The sequence below is a fragment of the Labrus bergylta genome, chromosome 14 (assembly GCF_963930695.1).
Source record: "Labrus bergylta chromosome 14, fLabBer1.1, whole genome shotgun sequence".
Lineage (NCBI taxonomy): Eukaryota > Metazoa > Chordata > Actinopteri > Labriformes > Labridae > Labrus > Labrus bergylta.
Window position 1 is genome coordinate 19,478,738 of NC_089208.1, and position 18,116 is coordinate 19,496,853.

General features: G+C 39.3%; 2 protein-coding genes across 2 annotated transcripts; both read left to right on the forward strand.

Annotated features, from left to right (window-relative positions):
* The first annotated feature begins 983 nt into the window (after window positions 1-983).
* aldocb (aldolase C, fructose-bisphosphate, b) lies at window positions 984-10,719 on the forward strand. Its single transcript, XM_020652986.3, has 9 exons — window positions 984-1,142; window positions 6,848-6,964; window positions 7,178-7,389; window positions 7,963-8,017; window positions 8,111-8,271; window positions 8,384-8,467; window positions 8,596-8,770; window positions 9,292-9,491; window positions 9,584-10,719. Exons 2-9 carry the CDS (start codon window positions 6,853-6,855, stop codon window positions 9,674-9,676), a joined length of 1,092 nt encoding a protein of 363 aa, XP_020508642.1. The 5' UTR covers window positions 984-1,142; window positions 6,848-6,852; the 3' UTR covers window positions 9,677-10,719.
* A 1,719-nt stretch (window positions 10,720-12,438) lies between these two features.
* pigs (phosphatidylinositol glycan anchor biosynthesis, class S) lies at window positions 12,439-17,766 on the forward strand. The gene is made up of 12 exons (XM_020652972.3): window positions 12,439-12,513; window positions 13,800-13,939; window positions 14,051-14,162; window positions 14,252-14,341; window positions 14,848-14,939; window positions 15,327-15,567; window positions 15,658-15,800; window positions 16,125-16,239; window positions 16,343-16,488; window positions 16,630-16,730; window positions 16,810-17,020; window positions 17,170-17,766. The coding sequence occupies exons 1-12, from the start codon at window positions 12,495-12,497 to the stop codon at window positions 17,446-17,448; spliced, it is 1,689 nt and encodes a 562-aa protein (XP_020508628.1). The 5' UTR covers window positions 12,439-12,494; the 3' UTR covers window positions 17,449-17,766.
* Window positions 17,767-18,116: the final 350 nt, after the last annotated feature.

Sequence of the window (18,116 nt, forward strand, 5' to 3'; positions counted from 1 at the left end):
TCAGTAACAGACTTCTAGACATTTAACTAATCAAGCTTAAACTTAACTTAAAATATAAAATATAAAGGAGTAGATATAAGTGGACAGTGATCTGACTAACAGATGTAAACAGATGTAACCAGAACTATGTGCAGTAGTGACCAGATGTAACCAGAACTATGTGCAGTAGTGACCAGATGTAAGCAGAACTATGTGCAGTAGTGACCAGATGTAAGCAGAACTATGTGCAGTAGTGACCAGATGTAAACAGAACTATATGCAGTAAACGAGAAATAAATATATATATATAGGCTACAGAGCTATGTGCAAATAGGCTAAATACTAGATACTAAATGGTGAGTTATAAGATGCATGAATAGGCCTTCATGGCCATTACCTAGTTCCACAATCATTTAACTTAACTTAAAATATAAAATATAAAGGAGTAGATATAAGTGGACAGTGATCGGACTAACAGATGTAAACAGATGTAACCAGAACTATGTGCAGTAAACGAGAAATAAATATATATATACAGAGCTATGTGCAAGTAGGCTAAATACTAAATGATGAGTTATAAGGTGCATGAATAGGCCTTCATGGCCATTACCTAGTTCCACAATCATTTTTTAGTCAAACTTGCATACTATTATCCTTTCCCCTACATGGATTTATATTAAATGAAATGGTCACCAGCATCTGAGTTATATTATTATGGATTTTCCGGGACAGATAGGCTATATCTGAGCTCTGTCATTAAAAAAAACCAAAAAAACATTTTTCTTGTTTAATTTGATTCCTGCCTCTGTTTGACTCTAAATCAGTTTTTATTTTATTTCGTAAACCTTCAGAATAAGGAAACTAGAGCAGAAGAATCACACTTTTCCAGTCTTTCCATTTTTTTTTTTTTCCTTCAAAGATGCATTATCATCGTCATGCTGCAATCTCACTGTGGGGGGCAGAGCAACGATGCTTACCGGCGCACGCACGCAAGCACGTACGCGTCGTTCCGTCACATGACGCAATGGTTACAAAGCTCCGCCCCCGGCTCCAGGCTTTTGTAAAGGGTCACGTTGCGTTGCAGCAGTGAAACAGGAGACTCCTCTGCATCCTCATCAACCCCAGCCTACCTGCACCCTCTACGAACAGACACCCACCAGCAGGTAAGACTGAACCTTCATCCGATCACAGACACAGACAGCCTTTTTGATTTAACAGAATATAAATAAAAGTTGATGTTCAAAGTGATGATGCGGATGTGATGCTGCTCTGCGTAACCCAAAGCTAACTTATCTTCCTAGCTGGTAGCCACAATTTACCTGATATTCATTTGTTTTACTCGTTCTTGTAAGTCTTCTGCTGTTGTCTGGTTATTAAAGACACACGTGTGAGTCATTCATTCGTTTTCAAAATGTGTATTTAAAGTTAAATATTTGAGCCTATCATCGAAATACGCAACAGGAAGGGCGTGAATGTGTGACCTTCAAGGATGAGAGTGGACACAAAAGAGCCTGTTGCGTCTGCGTTCAGTAACAATTGATAAATATTTTAGTGAAATTCTTTTTTTTTATAAGTATACATTGTGTCAGCTGTACAGATGGCAGCTTTGGTTTCCTGTCAGTGAGTATGTGTGCCTCTCTGCACGTACACCTCCTCTGATGAGAGAGGAGGGGCGTGATCCAGAGGAGTTCACACATACTTCATGCATAAAACACCAAGATTCACACACCAGGAATTATTGTCATCACATAAAATAACAGGATGCATAATACACTTTGTCCATTTTTGTCCATACCACTGCAGAGCTATAATGTTGATTGATGGATCATTTTGGCAGATTGATAGAAATCTTTTTTTTTTTTCTTTTTTCTTTTTTTGAAGCAGTCAAGGTCCCAAATATCAACAGGTTTCAGCATCTCTGATTTTTGACATCGGATGGTTGGTCAGAACAAAGCTTTGGCTCATACAAGTGTGAGGGGCTTTCTCCAGGATTTTCTGATATTTTATAGACTATTTTGATCCACGCATTAAACTAGAAATAAAATCTGCGCCATCAAACATTAAGATAAAATAGCAATCTTGTCTCCTAAATAGATGTTTAGAGCTGCAACCATTACCTTCCATTGTCGATTTTATTGCCTGATTATTTTCCTTGGTACAAAGTGTCCCCAAACCAATAAATATTCAGAAAGTTAGCCAATCTTGATCGACTGCTGCAAGCAGTGAATCTCCCTAGTTTTGACTTCAGCAAACCTTACATTATATGAATAACTAAATTATCATTATCTCATGATTAATGGTTCATAGTTTCAGTCATAAATAATATGTCCTGCTGTTTTAACAGTCAGACTATGTTCTCTATTAATGTTCATTGTAATATTTTCCCATATGCTGATAGTAATATAATCAGAATCCCATGTTCCTTAAACCTAAATGATCAGGTTTCCTTTTCTGTCTTAAACCCCAACTCAAGATAGTTTCAACGTGTCATGAATATCAAAGCTTTATATAGAGAGACTTTAATTTACAAGTGCTTAAGGGTAACATCTCATCCAGTGTAATCTGCACATTGTCACCGGTATCAACTTCTCCAAAGTCTGATGCACGCAGCCTTGTTGTTTGCCATACATAAGCTCCTGTATCAGAGCACTGCTTGATCAAGGCCTGTGTGTAGAAACAGCCCAAACAAAGAGATGTGCATCATTGCCAAGTCCAGCAGCTGCCTGTCTGCTAACAAATCGCAGCACACCATGCAGGCTCTTTACTTTTGGCTAGTTCTGCCATGTTGGAGCCATTTCACCTCCATAAGGTTCAAGCAGCTTGTAAGGAAGAGGAATAAGGAAATAGCCACTTGCAATGACCCAATATTGAAACTTCCTTATCCTGCTTATGACTGAAATACTAACTTTTAGTAAAAAAGTGTTTCTTGCTTAAGAATAGGCAGAAAAACTGAACCTACCCCCCACAAGCCCCTGTCTACAACCATATGAACACTTGACAGTACAATGTGCATATTAAAGATACATTTGTGTAGATGTAGACGATAAATCTCGACAGATTTAAATGTTTTATGTATTTGTGATCCTGGTTGGTACATGTGTCCATGCAGGATCAGTTTTCATGTCCATAAGGCTTAATTTGACTGACTTTAAATCGTAGTATTATTGATCATACTGTGGTTAGTGTTTGAAAAGGTCGTGCATGACGCCACAGCAGGGAGTTGGCTGTTGCATCTTGATGTCGCAGTGCAGAAACTGTGCTCGTCTTGGTTAGGCTGTCAACCATTCAACAGGCTGCAAGAAACACATAGACATGTAGCGATGGAGACCATACATCTTTAACCTAAGCTGCCTCCAGAGTCATCTCTCAAATAATTCTCAGATTTCATCCAACAAAGACAACCCTTTTACTCCCCTTTTAATGCCAACTCTAAGAAATCAGCTCTATCTAAATCATGCAGGGATGTCCTTCATCAGAAGGTTACCCCGAACAATATCTACAAGATAAACCTCATCTCCCATCAATGAAACGCAGGGACAATCAAATCAGAAGGTTGCTGCTTTAAGTCATGTCACAGTGACCTTTATGCTGCCTGTTGCACTTCCTCTGATAAGAGATATGTATCTGCAAACCAATGCATTATTGTGTCTACTTCTGTAGTGTCCTTGAGCAAGTAGAGCCCAAAATAAAGTCTTTATCTTCAGAGATTAAATGAAAACAAAAATGAGAATGTCAGTCTAGAAGTGTTAACCCATGTGATGAGAAGTTTAACATTCATATATTGTTAAACAAATGTTTTTCTTCGTTGAAGAGTATTTTCAATATTTGCATAAACATTATTAAAATGCACCCTCCATAATATATCTTTCAAACTTGTGCAATTGAAATAATGAAAACGTAATCATTGTGCTGAGTAATGACATCATTTTAAAAGAATAACATGTTTAACATACCTCAAAACATTTTATGGTGTTGAATTTGGAGCCATGGAAAAAATATTTGTCAACCACAAGAAGAAATGAAGTCTGAAGCAAGATTCTTAACATTGAGCATCATAAATTCAATCCTGCGTTGAGCTCGTCACATCTGTGGTGCGAGGGCCTGCAGGAGGTGATAATTATTGGTTGTGCGACACAAACTGGAGCTTCATGTTTTCCCCCGTTCCCTGTGGATGGAGAGCGTTTCCTGGCGACACCGAGCAGCAGATATACTAAAAATATAATTGTCTCCTGAGTTTGTGAATAAATCTTTGTACCAAAATTCCAGACATTCAATGACACTGAGATGTTTTCTTCTTTGAAATAAAATTTAAAAAAAAAATTCAATCATCAGGATGCAGACTTTTACCTCCTCTTATGATGTTTGGACACCTGACAGTCAGCTGACGGTTAGTGTTGCTGCTACAATATCCACAGTAGTGACAGGTACAACAATGCCTTTAAGACTACAGTGCTAACAAACAGAGGGGACATAGGCTCTTCTCTCATAGTGGATTTGAGCCACTGTGATTGTTGAGTTCAGTTTGAGGCTGTTTCTCCAATAAGTGTAACCGAAACCTGACATTTAAAGGTGTTTTCTCAAAATGGCTGAACTGGTTTTTGTATGAAACAACAGCTACAACATTACCATTTTGGTTATATCTGTTTTTTCCCCTTGCCCATCAAAATTCAGAATGTGTTCTAAACCTCAAAGACGCTTTGCCAAAAATATAATTATAACAGTGTAGTTTAAAACGCTGTGTTACCAGCTAACCTGCTCTGAAGTGATCATATGTCAGAGGGGCGTCACATGCTAACAGTAAGACATTGTCCTTTGAGGTCCTTTTTTTGTATCCAAGCGCCTGATATCAAGAACACCTGTACAGGGCAGGCACATTTCCATGCTTCATGGTGTTGTTTAGTTCTGTAATTGAAAGTGACCGTTTTGCTTTTATTTTTACCAAGAAATCTCAGGATTGAGAAATTTCCTTGTGTTAGGACATTGCTTACATTTAAGATTGCCCATTGCCTCATACAGTGTTTTGCAATGTTTCCTCAACAGAAACCCAACACCACTGGTGCCCGAGTCAATGAAAGTGTATTGTTGAAGCACGCAGGTGCTTCACAAAAGATAGCAGGTATTTGCTGAGCATGAGTTTTGTGTGACTAACAGTGAACCTGGGCTGTGGGCACACAAACATATGTCAGTTCCACATGTCATACTGTGCCCTTGACTTGGCCTTTACTCTCTTTGATTCACCGGAGGGGTCTGCATGCAGTCCCTCAGGACACTGGTTGTTGTACCCTGCAGGTCTGGACTCTTTCATTTCACCTGCATGTAGAATTTGACTATCAGTTGCGAGCTGTACTTGACATTTGTGGTGTAATAACTGCACTGTTGTCATTGAGATGCCTGTGTGAGCTGAAAAGTTTGTAATCTCATAGCTTTAAGCTGAGGATTAACACGAAGGATATAGGCAGTGTCCTACACTGGCATGTCATCCTCATTAGGAAACCTAGTATCTAAAAAAGTCCAATGTAAGTGTTCAATTTCTCTCTCTATATAAATATTATACAATCTTTCTACATTTAATGGATTTACTTTGCTTATTTGTTTGTTGAATTAGCCCTCTCCATTATATTGTATGCATGGAGTCTGAGTGAATGGAAGAGATACATTTTGGGATCTGCATTTGTATTATTTTACAGTCCAAACATTATAGCGCTACTTTAGGCGCAGTAAAGAGTTGACGATAGCCTATTATAAAAATGAAGAGAATAAAGTAATAATATAGTTATTGATATTTTCGCTTTTTAGCTCTATTTCCTGAGCTCTCATGGAGCTGAATGCCTCTTCGTTTATCACTAAAGAGGTATTTTCCATCCATCAATCAGAGTCTTCAGTAGCCGATGCATTAATGTGGCTCATGTTGATTTACTTGTGGTGTTAAATATTCTATAGCCATTAATGTTTTTCACTGGGAGCGGCTTGGCAGTCCGGTGCAGCAGACCAGAAAGAGAAGTCACAGCTTGTTCTCTGGCATTATAGGGTGTGTTGCGTTTAAGGTTGTATGAAGATGTACAAATCCCATGCTGTTCTTCTTTTCTTTTCTTTTTTTTTTGTAGCAATGAGCTCTCTCAGTGAGCACAGCAGGAGTTCAGAATGACACTGAACCGAGTGTGAATAACATATCAGAACAGAAAACAAGTTGTGTTTCAATCTAGACAGAGAAATAATGCACAAAGTGTGATTTAATGGCATTGTGGGAAACAGGGGAAGTGTTGCTGAGGAGAGAGAATTGAGCCGGGCTGCATCCAGTCTATAATGAGGACTGGCTGCAGAGTATATAGGAGCTCTGTTACATAATGTTCCTCTCTGTCTTCTGTGCTTCGATGGATGGGAAAGGGGAGGGGAGGGGAGGGGTTATGTAACTGCTTATTTCCAGCAGAGTGAAGCAGGGAACGGGGAACAAAATAATCTGGTTTGAAGCGTGTGTGTGCATGTCAGCACGTCGTCGACAAAGCGGCTGATCCCAACATTATGACCAGACAACGTATCAAAGAAAATTATCCTTTGAGCTAAAACAGACATCTTCAATTCCAGAAAGCATGAATGTCACTAAAACTTCTTTATTTGGAATTTAGATGACAGTCACATTAGGGTCTATTTTAGCCAAATGAGCTGTTTTTATCTGTCGCTTGTTTCCTCTCAGGCTCACAGACTTTGGTTCTATCACATTTCAACACATGCACACTGAACCCTCTGAGGCAGCCTTGTTGAGGGACAATGGAGGGACAAAAAGCGAGGCCCTTGCTGGGCATTCTTCCAGGTCGACATACCGTGAAAGAATGTGATCTCCATGGCACCTCTCCCTCTCTGTGTCTTTCAGCCACCATGACTCACCAGTATCCCGCACTGACTCCTGAGCAGAAGAAGGAGCTGCAGGACATCGCTCAGAGGATAGTAGCTCCAGGAAAGGGCATCCTCGCTGCTGATGAGTCCACCGGTATGTTGTGCGTGGGATGTTGCAAAACATAATAGTCATTGCACAATTAAGAATCCCAAAATCCTGAATACATGACTATCTATCAAAACCATAAAGGTTTAATGTGACAGTTCTGTCACATTAAAAAAAAAAGAGCTCTTATTGTGGTACAAAAGCAGATCAGTTAAATCATACGTGATGCATTAATTAGCTCGGTGTGTGTTTTGTGTACAGGCAGCATGGCGAAACGTTTGAACCCCATCGGGGTTGAGAACACAGAGGAGAACAGGCGTCGCTACCGCCAGCTGCTCTTCACAGCCGACCAGCGCATTGACAACTGTATCGGAGGCGTCATCTTCTTCCATGAAACCCTCTACCAGAACACAGACGACGGCACGTCTTTTGCTAAGCTCATCCAAGACCGCGGCATTGTTGTTGGCATCAAGGTACACGACTTGTGTTGTAATTTACAAGTTCTTGAAGTCTAAACTAAAAGTGGATCTTTAAACCAGGAAATGGTTTTATATGGCAGTACAGCTTTCAGCCACACTGTTCAGTCTCAGCTACTGGCTCTTCTTGTTTACAGTCCGTCTATACTTAAGACTCTTAAACACAGGAACTTTTTTTAGAGGCTGTATGCTTTTGCTTTGAACATCTTCACAAGAACAGCATTGGTTCTAAAAAAGAACTTTAGGTTAGTATCATCTGTTTTGCTTGTAAAACTACGTTGTATATGGAAACACAGACTCACTACCAGCATGTTTAGATGCACACATAACCACCCATAACAGTGGGTCAGGTTGACAGGACAAACTGGGTCAAAGAGCTTTCAGGGTGTATGCTACGGAAAGCAGTTATGTGACCAAACATAAGCAAAACTGGTGCATAATTGTAAGGAGTGTGTGCTCTAAATTTTCATTCTCTAAATTTGAGGTAGAGGTAAATCGCTTGGAAACCAAGTCGATTTCCCTTTTTGTATCAAGCCTTGGATCTAAAAGATCTGTCTCCCTTTTGAACAGGTGGACAAAGGTGTTGTGCCCCTGGCTGGAACAAATGGAGAGACCACCACTCAGGGTAGGAGGAATAATGACTCTCGGGACTTTACACACCTTTAAAGAAAACCCTGCTGTGTTTCTAATTAATGACTCTGTGTATGCGTGAGTTTAGGTCTGGATGGGCTGTCTGAGCGTTGTGCGCAGTACAAGAAGGACGGCGCAGACTTCGCCAAGTGGCGCAGCGTGCTGAAGATCAGCGACACCACGCCGTCTGAGCTGGCCATCATGGAGAATGCTAATGTTCTGGCAAGATATGCCAGCATCTGCCAGCAGGTTAGTGTTAGATTACTGGAGACCTGGAGTTATAATAAGGCAATTATAACAATATTGTAAAAAAGAAAATAAGAGAGATTGAATTTGAATTATACCTTGTTATGTTTCCTAGAATGGTATTGTTCCTATTGTGGAGCCTGAGATCCTCCCTGACGGAGAACATGACCTGAAGCGCTGCCAGTACGTCACTGAGAAGGTGAATTTACTGAAAAAGAGAGTGTCCATAAAACTAAGATCCCTGTAGATACAGTATTTCCTGTAAAGTTCAGATTTCACTTTGCTCCAACAGTTTTAAGCACACATGTGACTCTCTCCTGCTGTTAGGTCCTGGCTGCAGTCTACAAGGCTCTGTCCGACCACCATGTGTACCTGGAGGGGACTCTGCTGAAACCCAACATGGTCACAGCCGGACACTCCTGCCCCAACAAGTACAGCAGCGAGGAAATCGCCATGGCTACCGTCACTGCCCTGCGCCGCACTGTGCCTCCTGCCGTCACAGGTCGGAAACATACAGATACAAGACACTAGCCATTGAAAGCTGCCTCAATTTGAGATACTGCTGGATTTGTTATTTTTGAATTAAAGGTCTGTAACTCCTCAGATATTAAAGCTCATTTGAGGAGGTTATAGCTTGTTACGGTACAAACTGAAATTAATACTGATGTGTCTAGTTGATCTACAAAATCAAAAAAGCACAAGGTAGATGCCAGGCAAGGTGATTATGAACACATTGCAGAATTAGCCTTTTAGAAAATGTCCTACACTAATGACTTATTGGGAGTTGTGCATTAAACATAAAAAGACAGGGTGAGATTTTTGTCAGTAAAACCTACCCACACAGGTTATGTGACATTAGTCATCCCGATTTTTCCAAAGGTGTCCCCAAAATCGACACAGCCTAAAAGTTCCTTACAGGCTCTTTAAGCAGTCAGGTTTTTTTTCAGAACTCGATAGCTTTAATTTTCTACAAAAGCCGGTTTGATCCGATTGACATTGTGTCTATTGGTTTGTTTTACTCAGGAGTGACCTTCCTGTCCGGTGGCCAGTCTGAAGAGGAGGCCAGCGTAAACCTTAATTCCATCAACAACTGCCCACTTGCCAAGCCGTGGGCCCTGACCTTCTCCTACGGCCGCGCCCTGCAGGCCTCCGCCCTGAGCGCGTGGAAAGGAGAGCTGAGCAATGAGAAGGCCGCCACCGAGCAGTTCATCAAACGTGCTGAGGTCAGAGAAAACCGTGAACAGATTTCAAGCACATTCCGGCAGAGTAAAATGACGCAGTGTTGTTAATCCGTCTTTCTTTGTCTATTTTTCAGGCAAACGGATTGGCTGCACTCGGCAAGTACGAATCCGCAGGAACCGGTGGCGCCGCTGGACAGTCCCTCTACGTGGCTAACCACGCCTACTAAACACCGACCACGTTGAGCTGTGGCCTAGTCGTAGTCTTATATCTGCTCTGCTATCTCCCTCTTTACTTCTCCATCAATCACTGGCCTGCGCTGTCTGCTGTACTTTAAATTGTCAGAGTTATCAAAATTACTTTATTAGATATGTGTATTTAAAACATAATGTGAAACCATACTACTAAAGGGAACAATCTTGTTTTTCTTGCATTTTAATCAGACTAATCGGATAAGGTTTTAAACAATTCATGACTGAAGTGGAAACTATTTTAATTTTCTGTCTCTTAACATTTATTATGTTCATTGACAAGAAGTTAGAAGCTGCAAATGTTAACAGTGGATCAAGTTAAACAGCCAGTATTCATGCCTCTTCTTAACTGCACCTCTGTGCTTTCTCCCCCGTGATGCATCTCGAGCTCCTCCCAAGCAGGGACGGGTGTGTGTGTCAGTGTTTGGCTGTATTGCCTCATCTTTAAAAACGCTACTGTAACACCCTCACTGACAGCGGGACCAACCGACTACTAGTGGCATCAGTGTATCTGTAGAGGGGCGAGACTTTACAGATTGAGTCGATCCTTTGAGCAACTGTCCAAACGTGTGGAGTTGTACTTTGTGGTACTTTCAGACAGCTGTAGCTCCAGCAGAGGTCAGCAGACTCTCTGTAACATATGACTATACACCAGGATCTACGCTAACCTTTCTGTTCACGCTTTTACTCACCACTAATCGGAGAAACATCTTGTGTGTCTAATATCAGTATAACATTAGCTTTAAATTACCCACAGTACTTAACGTATTCAGTTGTGTGAAGATGTCGATATCATGTGACGCTTGTGTGTTATCCCTCCCTCCTGATTTCCCCCCTAGTTCGCCCCTCAGGAAGAGGAGATGGTTTCTGTTCATGTGGACCAATGAGTGGGGTTGTCACAGGGGGAAACAGTCACTGCTGTGTTGGATTCCTGTGATGTTTGTGATGTTAATATTGTTCTTGAATCACTCGGTGTGTCAAATAGTGGAGACAAATAAAATAAAATAAAACATTAACATAATCTCTCTGTGTGAAATTACTGCTGCAATGGCATTTCTGCTAGTAATTGTGACATTAATTTCATCATTTTTGTGTTTATTTGTATAGGGAGAACAAGTATGAAGCAAATAAACTGTTGCCACACGCTACTGCATTTATAGCTTAAGCTTATTTGCAATGCCCATTCCTTTATGGGCCTTTAAAATACATAAACAACTACAACAGATACACAAAACCAGTACCAAACAAGCACAACAATTAGACAGATGCAGGCTGTCATGCTATAAAACAGGAAGAACAACATCATGCATGGTTGCAAGACAGTAATTTTTAAGAACTGTTTCCATTTGACCTCTAAAATTACCCCAGTCTGAGCTCCAGAATTGTTAAGAGTCTCCATTAGATGCTCCACGTGTTACAGAGCCTGATCATCTAAGTGGAACCACGAGGTCTTCTTGTACCACTTTACAGGCTGTGCCACATGAGAGTGTGACTAAACAGCTTCTCAGTAGTAGCTTGGTGTATCAACAACTATGCTGACAAAGAGGTTCTTTGTTGTTTAGGTTATAAAACATAGTTTTAAATGTTCACTGTGATTTAATTTTTATTTTTAAAGGCATGGTCTGTAATCAAAATGTAGTTAACACCAACAAAATAGTATCCTTAATTGGAACCTGACACCTCAATGAATTTAAAGGTTTTTGCATTGGCTAACATGCAACAGACAAAACTTGAAGCAATAGCTTAAAGGTTCTATTAGGACATAGTACAACTTTGGATCAGCTTAATCAATCAAATTGAAAGAGCAGTGCGAGCAACCACTGAGGTGTCCTTAACTGAGGTGCCCTTACGCGATGCCCTAGAGTCCCTCTGCTCCAGCAAAGCAAGACAATTAAAATTAAAAACTGGTTGTACAGGCAGCCTCAAGTTGTGAATCTGCTTTCACCGGTGCACAGGACCTTAAAATACACAGCCTTTCTTTGCATTAAAATATGTGGTTTAAAAGGTTTATGAAATCAAGAAATTATTTAGTTTATGGTTTGTGGTCATTTTAAAATATGCCTATAGAATGTGTGATTCAGCTTTCAATCTTCAGTTCAGCAATAGGCTAGAACATAAAAATGCTTATTCTTTTGGTCTTTTAATCTATGTAGTTTGCCTTCGTTGTTTTTTCTCTTTTTTGTCGTTTCCCTTTTAAATTCGTTTTAATTGTACTCTTGACGTCATTGTAAATGAGGGCTTGCCCTCAATGATCTCTCAAGAATAAATAAAGGAAAAATGAAATGAAATGAAAATAAAAAATATTTTAAAAGCAAAATTTGACCAAGGAAACGATACGATACAATTATTTTAATAATTAGCTAAATAATTAAAAGCAGTGTTTCATTTGTGGTGTTGTCACATGCTGATGCAATATGAGGTTTTTCTAACTATTTAATTACCTCCAAAAAATTGAAAAAATATAGAAACACTGCTCGATTTAATACAAGCACATATATCACCACGAGGACTTTAAAAATAGCATATTATGTAAAAAAATAAAAATAAAAATAAAAACACAGAAATGGGAAAAAAGATTTAACCCAATAAATGGACAGATGGTTACCAACGTATTAAAAATAATTTACAAACAGGGGTGACGGTATTCGGATACCTTAAATCAAATAATAGCTAACTTATCAAGAAGACAACGTTTTATTTTATTTATTATTTTTTTATTCCCAATGTTGACCACGTGACCTACGGCAGTGTACCGGAAGTGATAACAAACGCACCCAGTTTGTTTCATTGACAGTAATGGCTACTACGGAAGTGGGTGAGTATTCACGTCTGTATGCTGCACTAATAACTTTATCTTTATATGAAACACTTCGCATTTGGAGGAATTTATAGCATTTCATAAGAGTGGCGTGTAGCTCGGTTGTGGTGACGTCAGGAGAGTCTGAGGCTAAAGGCTAGCTCCGACGTTAGCCCCACCTGCAGCAACAACAATGATGTCCTGACTGAAGAAACTGCTGTTTTTCTAAACATTAAGTGATGTCATTTATTTTTGTTTTTGTGTGTCAAATCAACTACAACTTTAGAGTGCCTTAATCGACCCTCATTAGAGCGAAACAGACTCTTCCCTCATTCATGATGTATGTAAACATGTTATTTAATCAGTGCAGCATGAATGAGAAATGTTTTTTTAGTATGATAATAATCTATAGAGTACACTGATACTGTTACCTTTCTAGAAACACAATTGACAGACTTTGTAAACTAACAAACAGGAATGTCTGTTATTATTTAATCTGAGAAACAGAGGTGATTGCCTTGAAATGATCCTGTGCATTTGATTTCAAAATTGCCCTCTGTGTTGTAAAAGAAGAAACCTAACCTAAAATAAATATAATAACAATAACAATAATTGGGTTTACAAGTTTTGTATACACAGGTGTATGTTAATGTGTATTATATATATGTAAATTGTACGTTTAGTAGCCTATATCAAATTGTATATAGATATAGATTGTATTAAATGTATAATTGTAAACATATTGTACCAAATAAGGATTGTATAAATATGTAAAATGTAAATATAGTACATCAAATTGTACAAATAGATATGTATATATAGATATATGGATTGTATAAATATATAAATTATAAAAAATCATAGTATATCAAGTTGTATATATATGTATGGAAAATCATTGGATTGTAAATATATAGTATCATAAATATAGTATAGCAAATTGTATATAGATAGATTGTATATATAGAGAGATTATAAGGAACACAGGAATTTAGTTTAATGAATATTAATTATTGAGCTGTGGAAAAGGGGTAGGATTAAATAAGTTTTATACTTCTTCCTACTCCTTTTCAGGCATATCATTTGAATATATGTAATTTGCTTTTTCTTTTTTTTGTGAAATAATTTGAATTTTGTTTATTGTATTTTTGTGCTTTTCATTTTGTTTTGTATTTTTGATATGTTTGATTATATTTGATATGTCTGAAATCAATTTAATCAATCAATCAATCAATCAATCAATCAATCAATCAAACCTCTTAGAGTTCACACACGTCTCCTTCTTGTTTGTCAATGTCTCACAGAGCACAGACGTGGCCAGCTTGCTGCTCTCTCCATAGCAGCAGTGGTCATCCTTATTGGAGTCCCTCTGTGGTGGCGGACAACTGAAACGTACCGTGCCTGGTTGCCTTTCAGTCAGATAAAAGAGCTGGATATTCTGCAGGTTTACATCTCTTCTTGTTGTCAATGAAACATCCCTGTCTTGTTGTCTAGTATTCTTTCAGCATGTAATTCCTTTTTAAAAAATGACCCTCTCGATATGTCTATTTTATAGCTGCAGTTGAGTGCTGATGTGGAGGTTGTGTTCGCACGTGGGACTGTGACACCAGAACAGCAGAAGAAAGTCCCACTGACAATGATGCAGGATGATGAATATATAGTAGATGGTGACTATTAACATCGTGTTTCTGTCAACTTATGGTTAGTAGATACATGGACTGTTCAGTGAATCTTGTCTTAATTTTGTTTTTCAAAGAGAACACATCTTTGAGGTACAGATATGAGACGAAGTACCGCACAGCTACAATCATGGAGGAGGATGCTCTGAACCAGCCCACTGCAGCAGGTGAGATAGAATAGAATTACTTTATTGATCCCAAACTGGGAAATTGTGGCGTTACAACAGCAGGTTATCCAACACACAATATGAGCAAAAAACACAATATTAGCAAATCTAAACACAATATAATATTAAATACAAAGTAAATAAGTACTAAAAGATATCAAAAATAAGAATGTGAATATATACAACCAGGATTTAACTAAGCATTACTAGTCTTAAATAGGAAGATTAAATATGAAAGATTAAATGTAAATGTGCAAGAACAGAGTAGTAAATGGACAGTATTGACATAAGTTAAAGTGCATGAGTGTAGACATATTATCAGCAGAAACTATAAAATATAACGGCGAGTAGACAGACAAATGAAGTGAACATGAGTGCAGGGATAATTTGTAAATTTAACATGTGCAGAACAGATTACAGTATGGAGATCACCTGCCTGTCAAATCTAGCTTACAGTCAAATGAGAACGCAGGTAGTAATTACTTTCTGCATCTTCTCTTCTTCAGAGGCTGATCTCTCTCTTCACACGCTCAGTGAGAGTCCATGTGGCTCTTTAGTCGTGTATGTGATCCCAGAGACGTCTTCACTACTGCCTGAGGTTCAAGCTCTTTTGGTTTTGATTTTCTGTATTTTACATTTTTATGTGCATTTTGAAGAGTATTGTTTGGCTTCTGTTTGCCTTCCATTTTCTTTAAATTCTTAATTCTTATTGAGTTTATATGTATTAATTTGTTGTAAGTATTAAATGACGTATGTAGTTAGCAGCCATAATGTAAATTAAAAATGTTTTTTTTTAGCTAAATTGATGGTTCTCTGTGGAGTCAAGTTGCATTTTCACTGGAAAGAAGACCCATTTAAGTGTTTCATTACTGTAACTAAATAACATGCGTAATGCACAAAAGAGATATGAGTCATTTGTTTCATTTGTTGTTATGAGGAACATGATTCTCTTCTCAGTACTGACCTGAACCTCCATGCTTCTTAGGATGTGGAAGTATATATTGGTCAGCGACGCACAGCCCTACTGCGTATCGGTGCCCAGACGAGAGTTGGCAGGACACTGGAGACATTGCTGGCTCACCTGGAGCCGCGGATTAAGCAGGTGCTCCAGGTGATGTCTTTTAGCCACACTGACATCACCGCTGCCCTCAGCGACAGGGTTCGCCTCAGCCCGGGCAACAAAGAGAGCATCGCAGACAGCATGAGAGCCTTCAAATCCAGTCCAGGTCAGTTTTGCATCAACACGGCCACAAAGTGAAACAACTTCCGTTTCAATAAAATCAAATACTTCAATCCTTCTTTTATGTTCTCTGTAGGTTATGAGATAACCTTCAGTCTGCTGAACCCAGACCCAAAGGCCCACCGGCTACACTGGGACATAGAGGGCGCTGTGGAGACTTACATCCAACCTTTGCTGACAAAACTTTCTCCTTTGGCCAACTTCAGCATTGACTCTCAGGTACTGTTTCTTCAAATGTGTTTATGTGTGTGTGTGTGTGTGTGTGTGTTTGGTGGAGTGAGGAGTGTTGGGCACTTTCAGATGTTTGATAGCTTTCGGAGGTTGTTCAGTCTTCTGCTGTGTGTTGCTTATTTTATTATTTCTTATTCTATTTTATTTCCTACTGCTGTATTGTGTGAAGAGCAATGGTAACACCGAATTTCCCCCTGGGATTAATAAAGTATTTCTGATTCTGACGAGTGAATTGTCCTGTATCCCCTGCCAGAAGGGGAGTAGTTAAAGGAGGTGGTAGCCAGCATAAGCCTAATCATTGTATTCTCACAGACGTTGTACTACGCCATGCTCGGCGTCAACCCTCGCTTTGACAACAGCCGTGGCGGGTACATACTCAACTCTGACAGCCTGGCACATGTCATCAACCCTGTGGAGGCCAGACTCGGTAAAAAGAAAACACATGCTGGATGTTTTTTTGGGTTTTTTTTTTTAAAAATGTTTTTCATGATTAAAAACACGGTGTGAGGTTTTTTTTGTTTTATTTTCAGGCTCAAATGCTGCATCTTCCAATCCAGTGTTGAATTTTCTACTGTATGTTCCGGATGCTGCCCATTCACCCCTTTACATTCATGACCGCCAGAAACAGGAAGTGACCTCTAATGCATTTCATTCTCCACGATGGGGTGGAATTATGGTAAGATAATCAAATGGCAACGCTAAGTGAAGATCTAAATATTATCATTTGTTAGTGCTTATTTGAAGGAATTATAATGTCTCAGCTATCGAGTGTTTTTTGCACGCTTGTTAGGTTCTGATTCTATCTGTGATGATGTAGGTGTACAATGTCGATGGTTTCTATGGACCAGAGGCGTCACTCCCTGTGGACGTCAGCATCAACATGGCCAAAGTCATGGGAGTCTTCCTTGCACAGCTTCGGTAAGTTTACACCTCAAGTATGACATTTTTTTTTTTTAACCTGCAGTCACCAGTTAATCCTCCTGTCCTGTTTGGTCAGACTGCTTCTGGGTGTACAGTCGTCCACCACGCCCCCTGGCTTCCTCATGGCACCGTGCGGCACTACAGGACTCGCTGACTGGGAGCTGGACCGTCTCATGTGGAGTCGCACTGTTGAAAATATTGCAACAGCAACCACCACCATCACATCACTGGCACAGCTGCTGGACCAGATAGGCAACATTGTTATCAATGACAACATTGCTGAGCAGGTGAGATACAAAAACTGCTGTAAACATCATTTGTGTTGTTGACTAGCTGTGTGGACATATGAGTGTACATAAAATGCATGTTTTTTTTTAACAGTCACCAAACAGAGTCATCAGTTGAGTCGAACATGTGCTTGTTATTGCTGTCACAGGTGTCCAGTGCAGTCACATCCTTGCAGCTGGCCGTGGCTGAGTTGGAGGCCGGGAACCTGGGCTTTGCTCTGCAGTACAGTAAAGAGGCCATCTTGGCGTCAGAGAGAGCCTTCTTTGACCCCTCTCTCCTCCACCTCCTCTACTTTCCTGATGATCAGAAGTTTGCTATTTACATCCCACTCTTCCTGCCCATGTGCGTGCCTATCCTGCTGTCACTGCTAAAAATGGTGTCTGAGGCAAGAAAGAAGCGCAAAGAGAAGCAGGCAAAGAAGGACTGAGGGGACAGTTGATGTAGAGATGTGTTGGCCTGAGCAAAACAATGCAACACGAACAAACTGTTTTATCAGTGGCCTTGACATTAAGAATGAAGAAAGACTCATCTGCAGCATCAGTGTGAGGTTTTTTTTTAAATGTGACATGTATGACTTTTAATGTTTCATGTAATAAATTATTTGTTTTAAGAATGTAACAATTGGCTGCTGCAGCCACACGACACAGCGTACTGGGAAGCTTGAATTGTTTTAAATGTGTACAAGTTTTGTATTTGAACTCCACTTTCTATTTTAAGTTATTATGGATTAAAGACTTAAGTTGTATCTTGTGTTCTTGCTGTTCCTAAATCATGAATTCAGAATATGTTATTAAATTCATTTTCGTACTAATAGGGAAGGCATTTGCCAAAGCAACTTACTCCATGTTTTTGGTACTTGACTATGAAAATTAAACAAAAATGAAAAACAATTTCCTTTCTCCCACAATTTCATCACAGAAGGTGATCACACATAGACAACATGCATTGCCCTTTCAGAAGAAGCAATGCATGTTGTCTATTAATGCTGTTAAGTTGCATTTATGCTCAAAATATGTTACTACTAGACCTGGGTCACTATTAAAATGTGGCATGAGAAATCAGTGATTTGTATAAATCATCCCTATTATCTGTGTT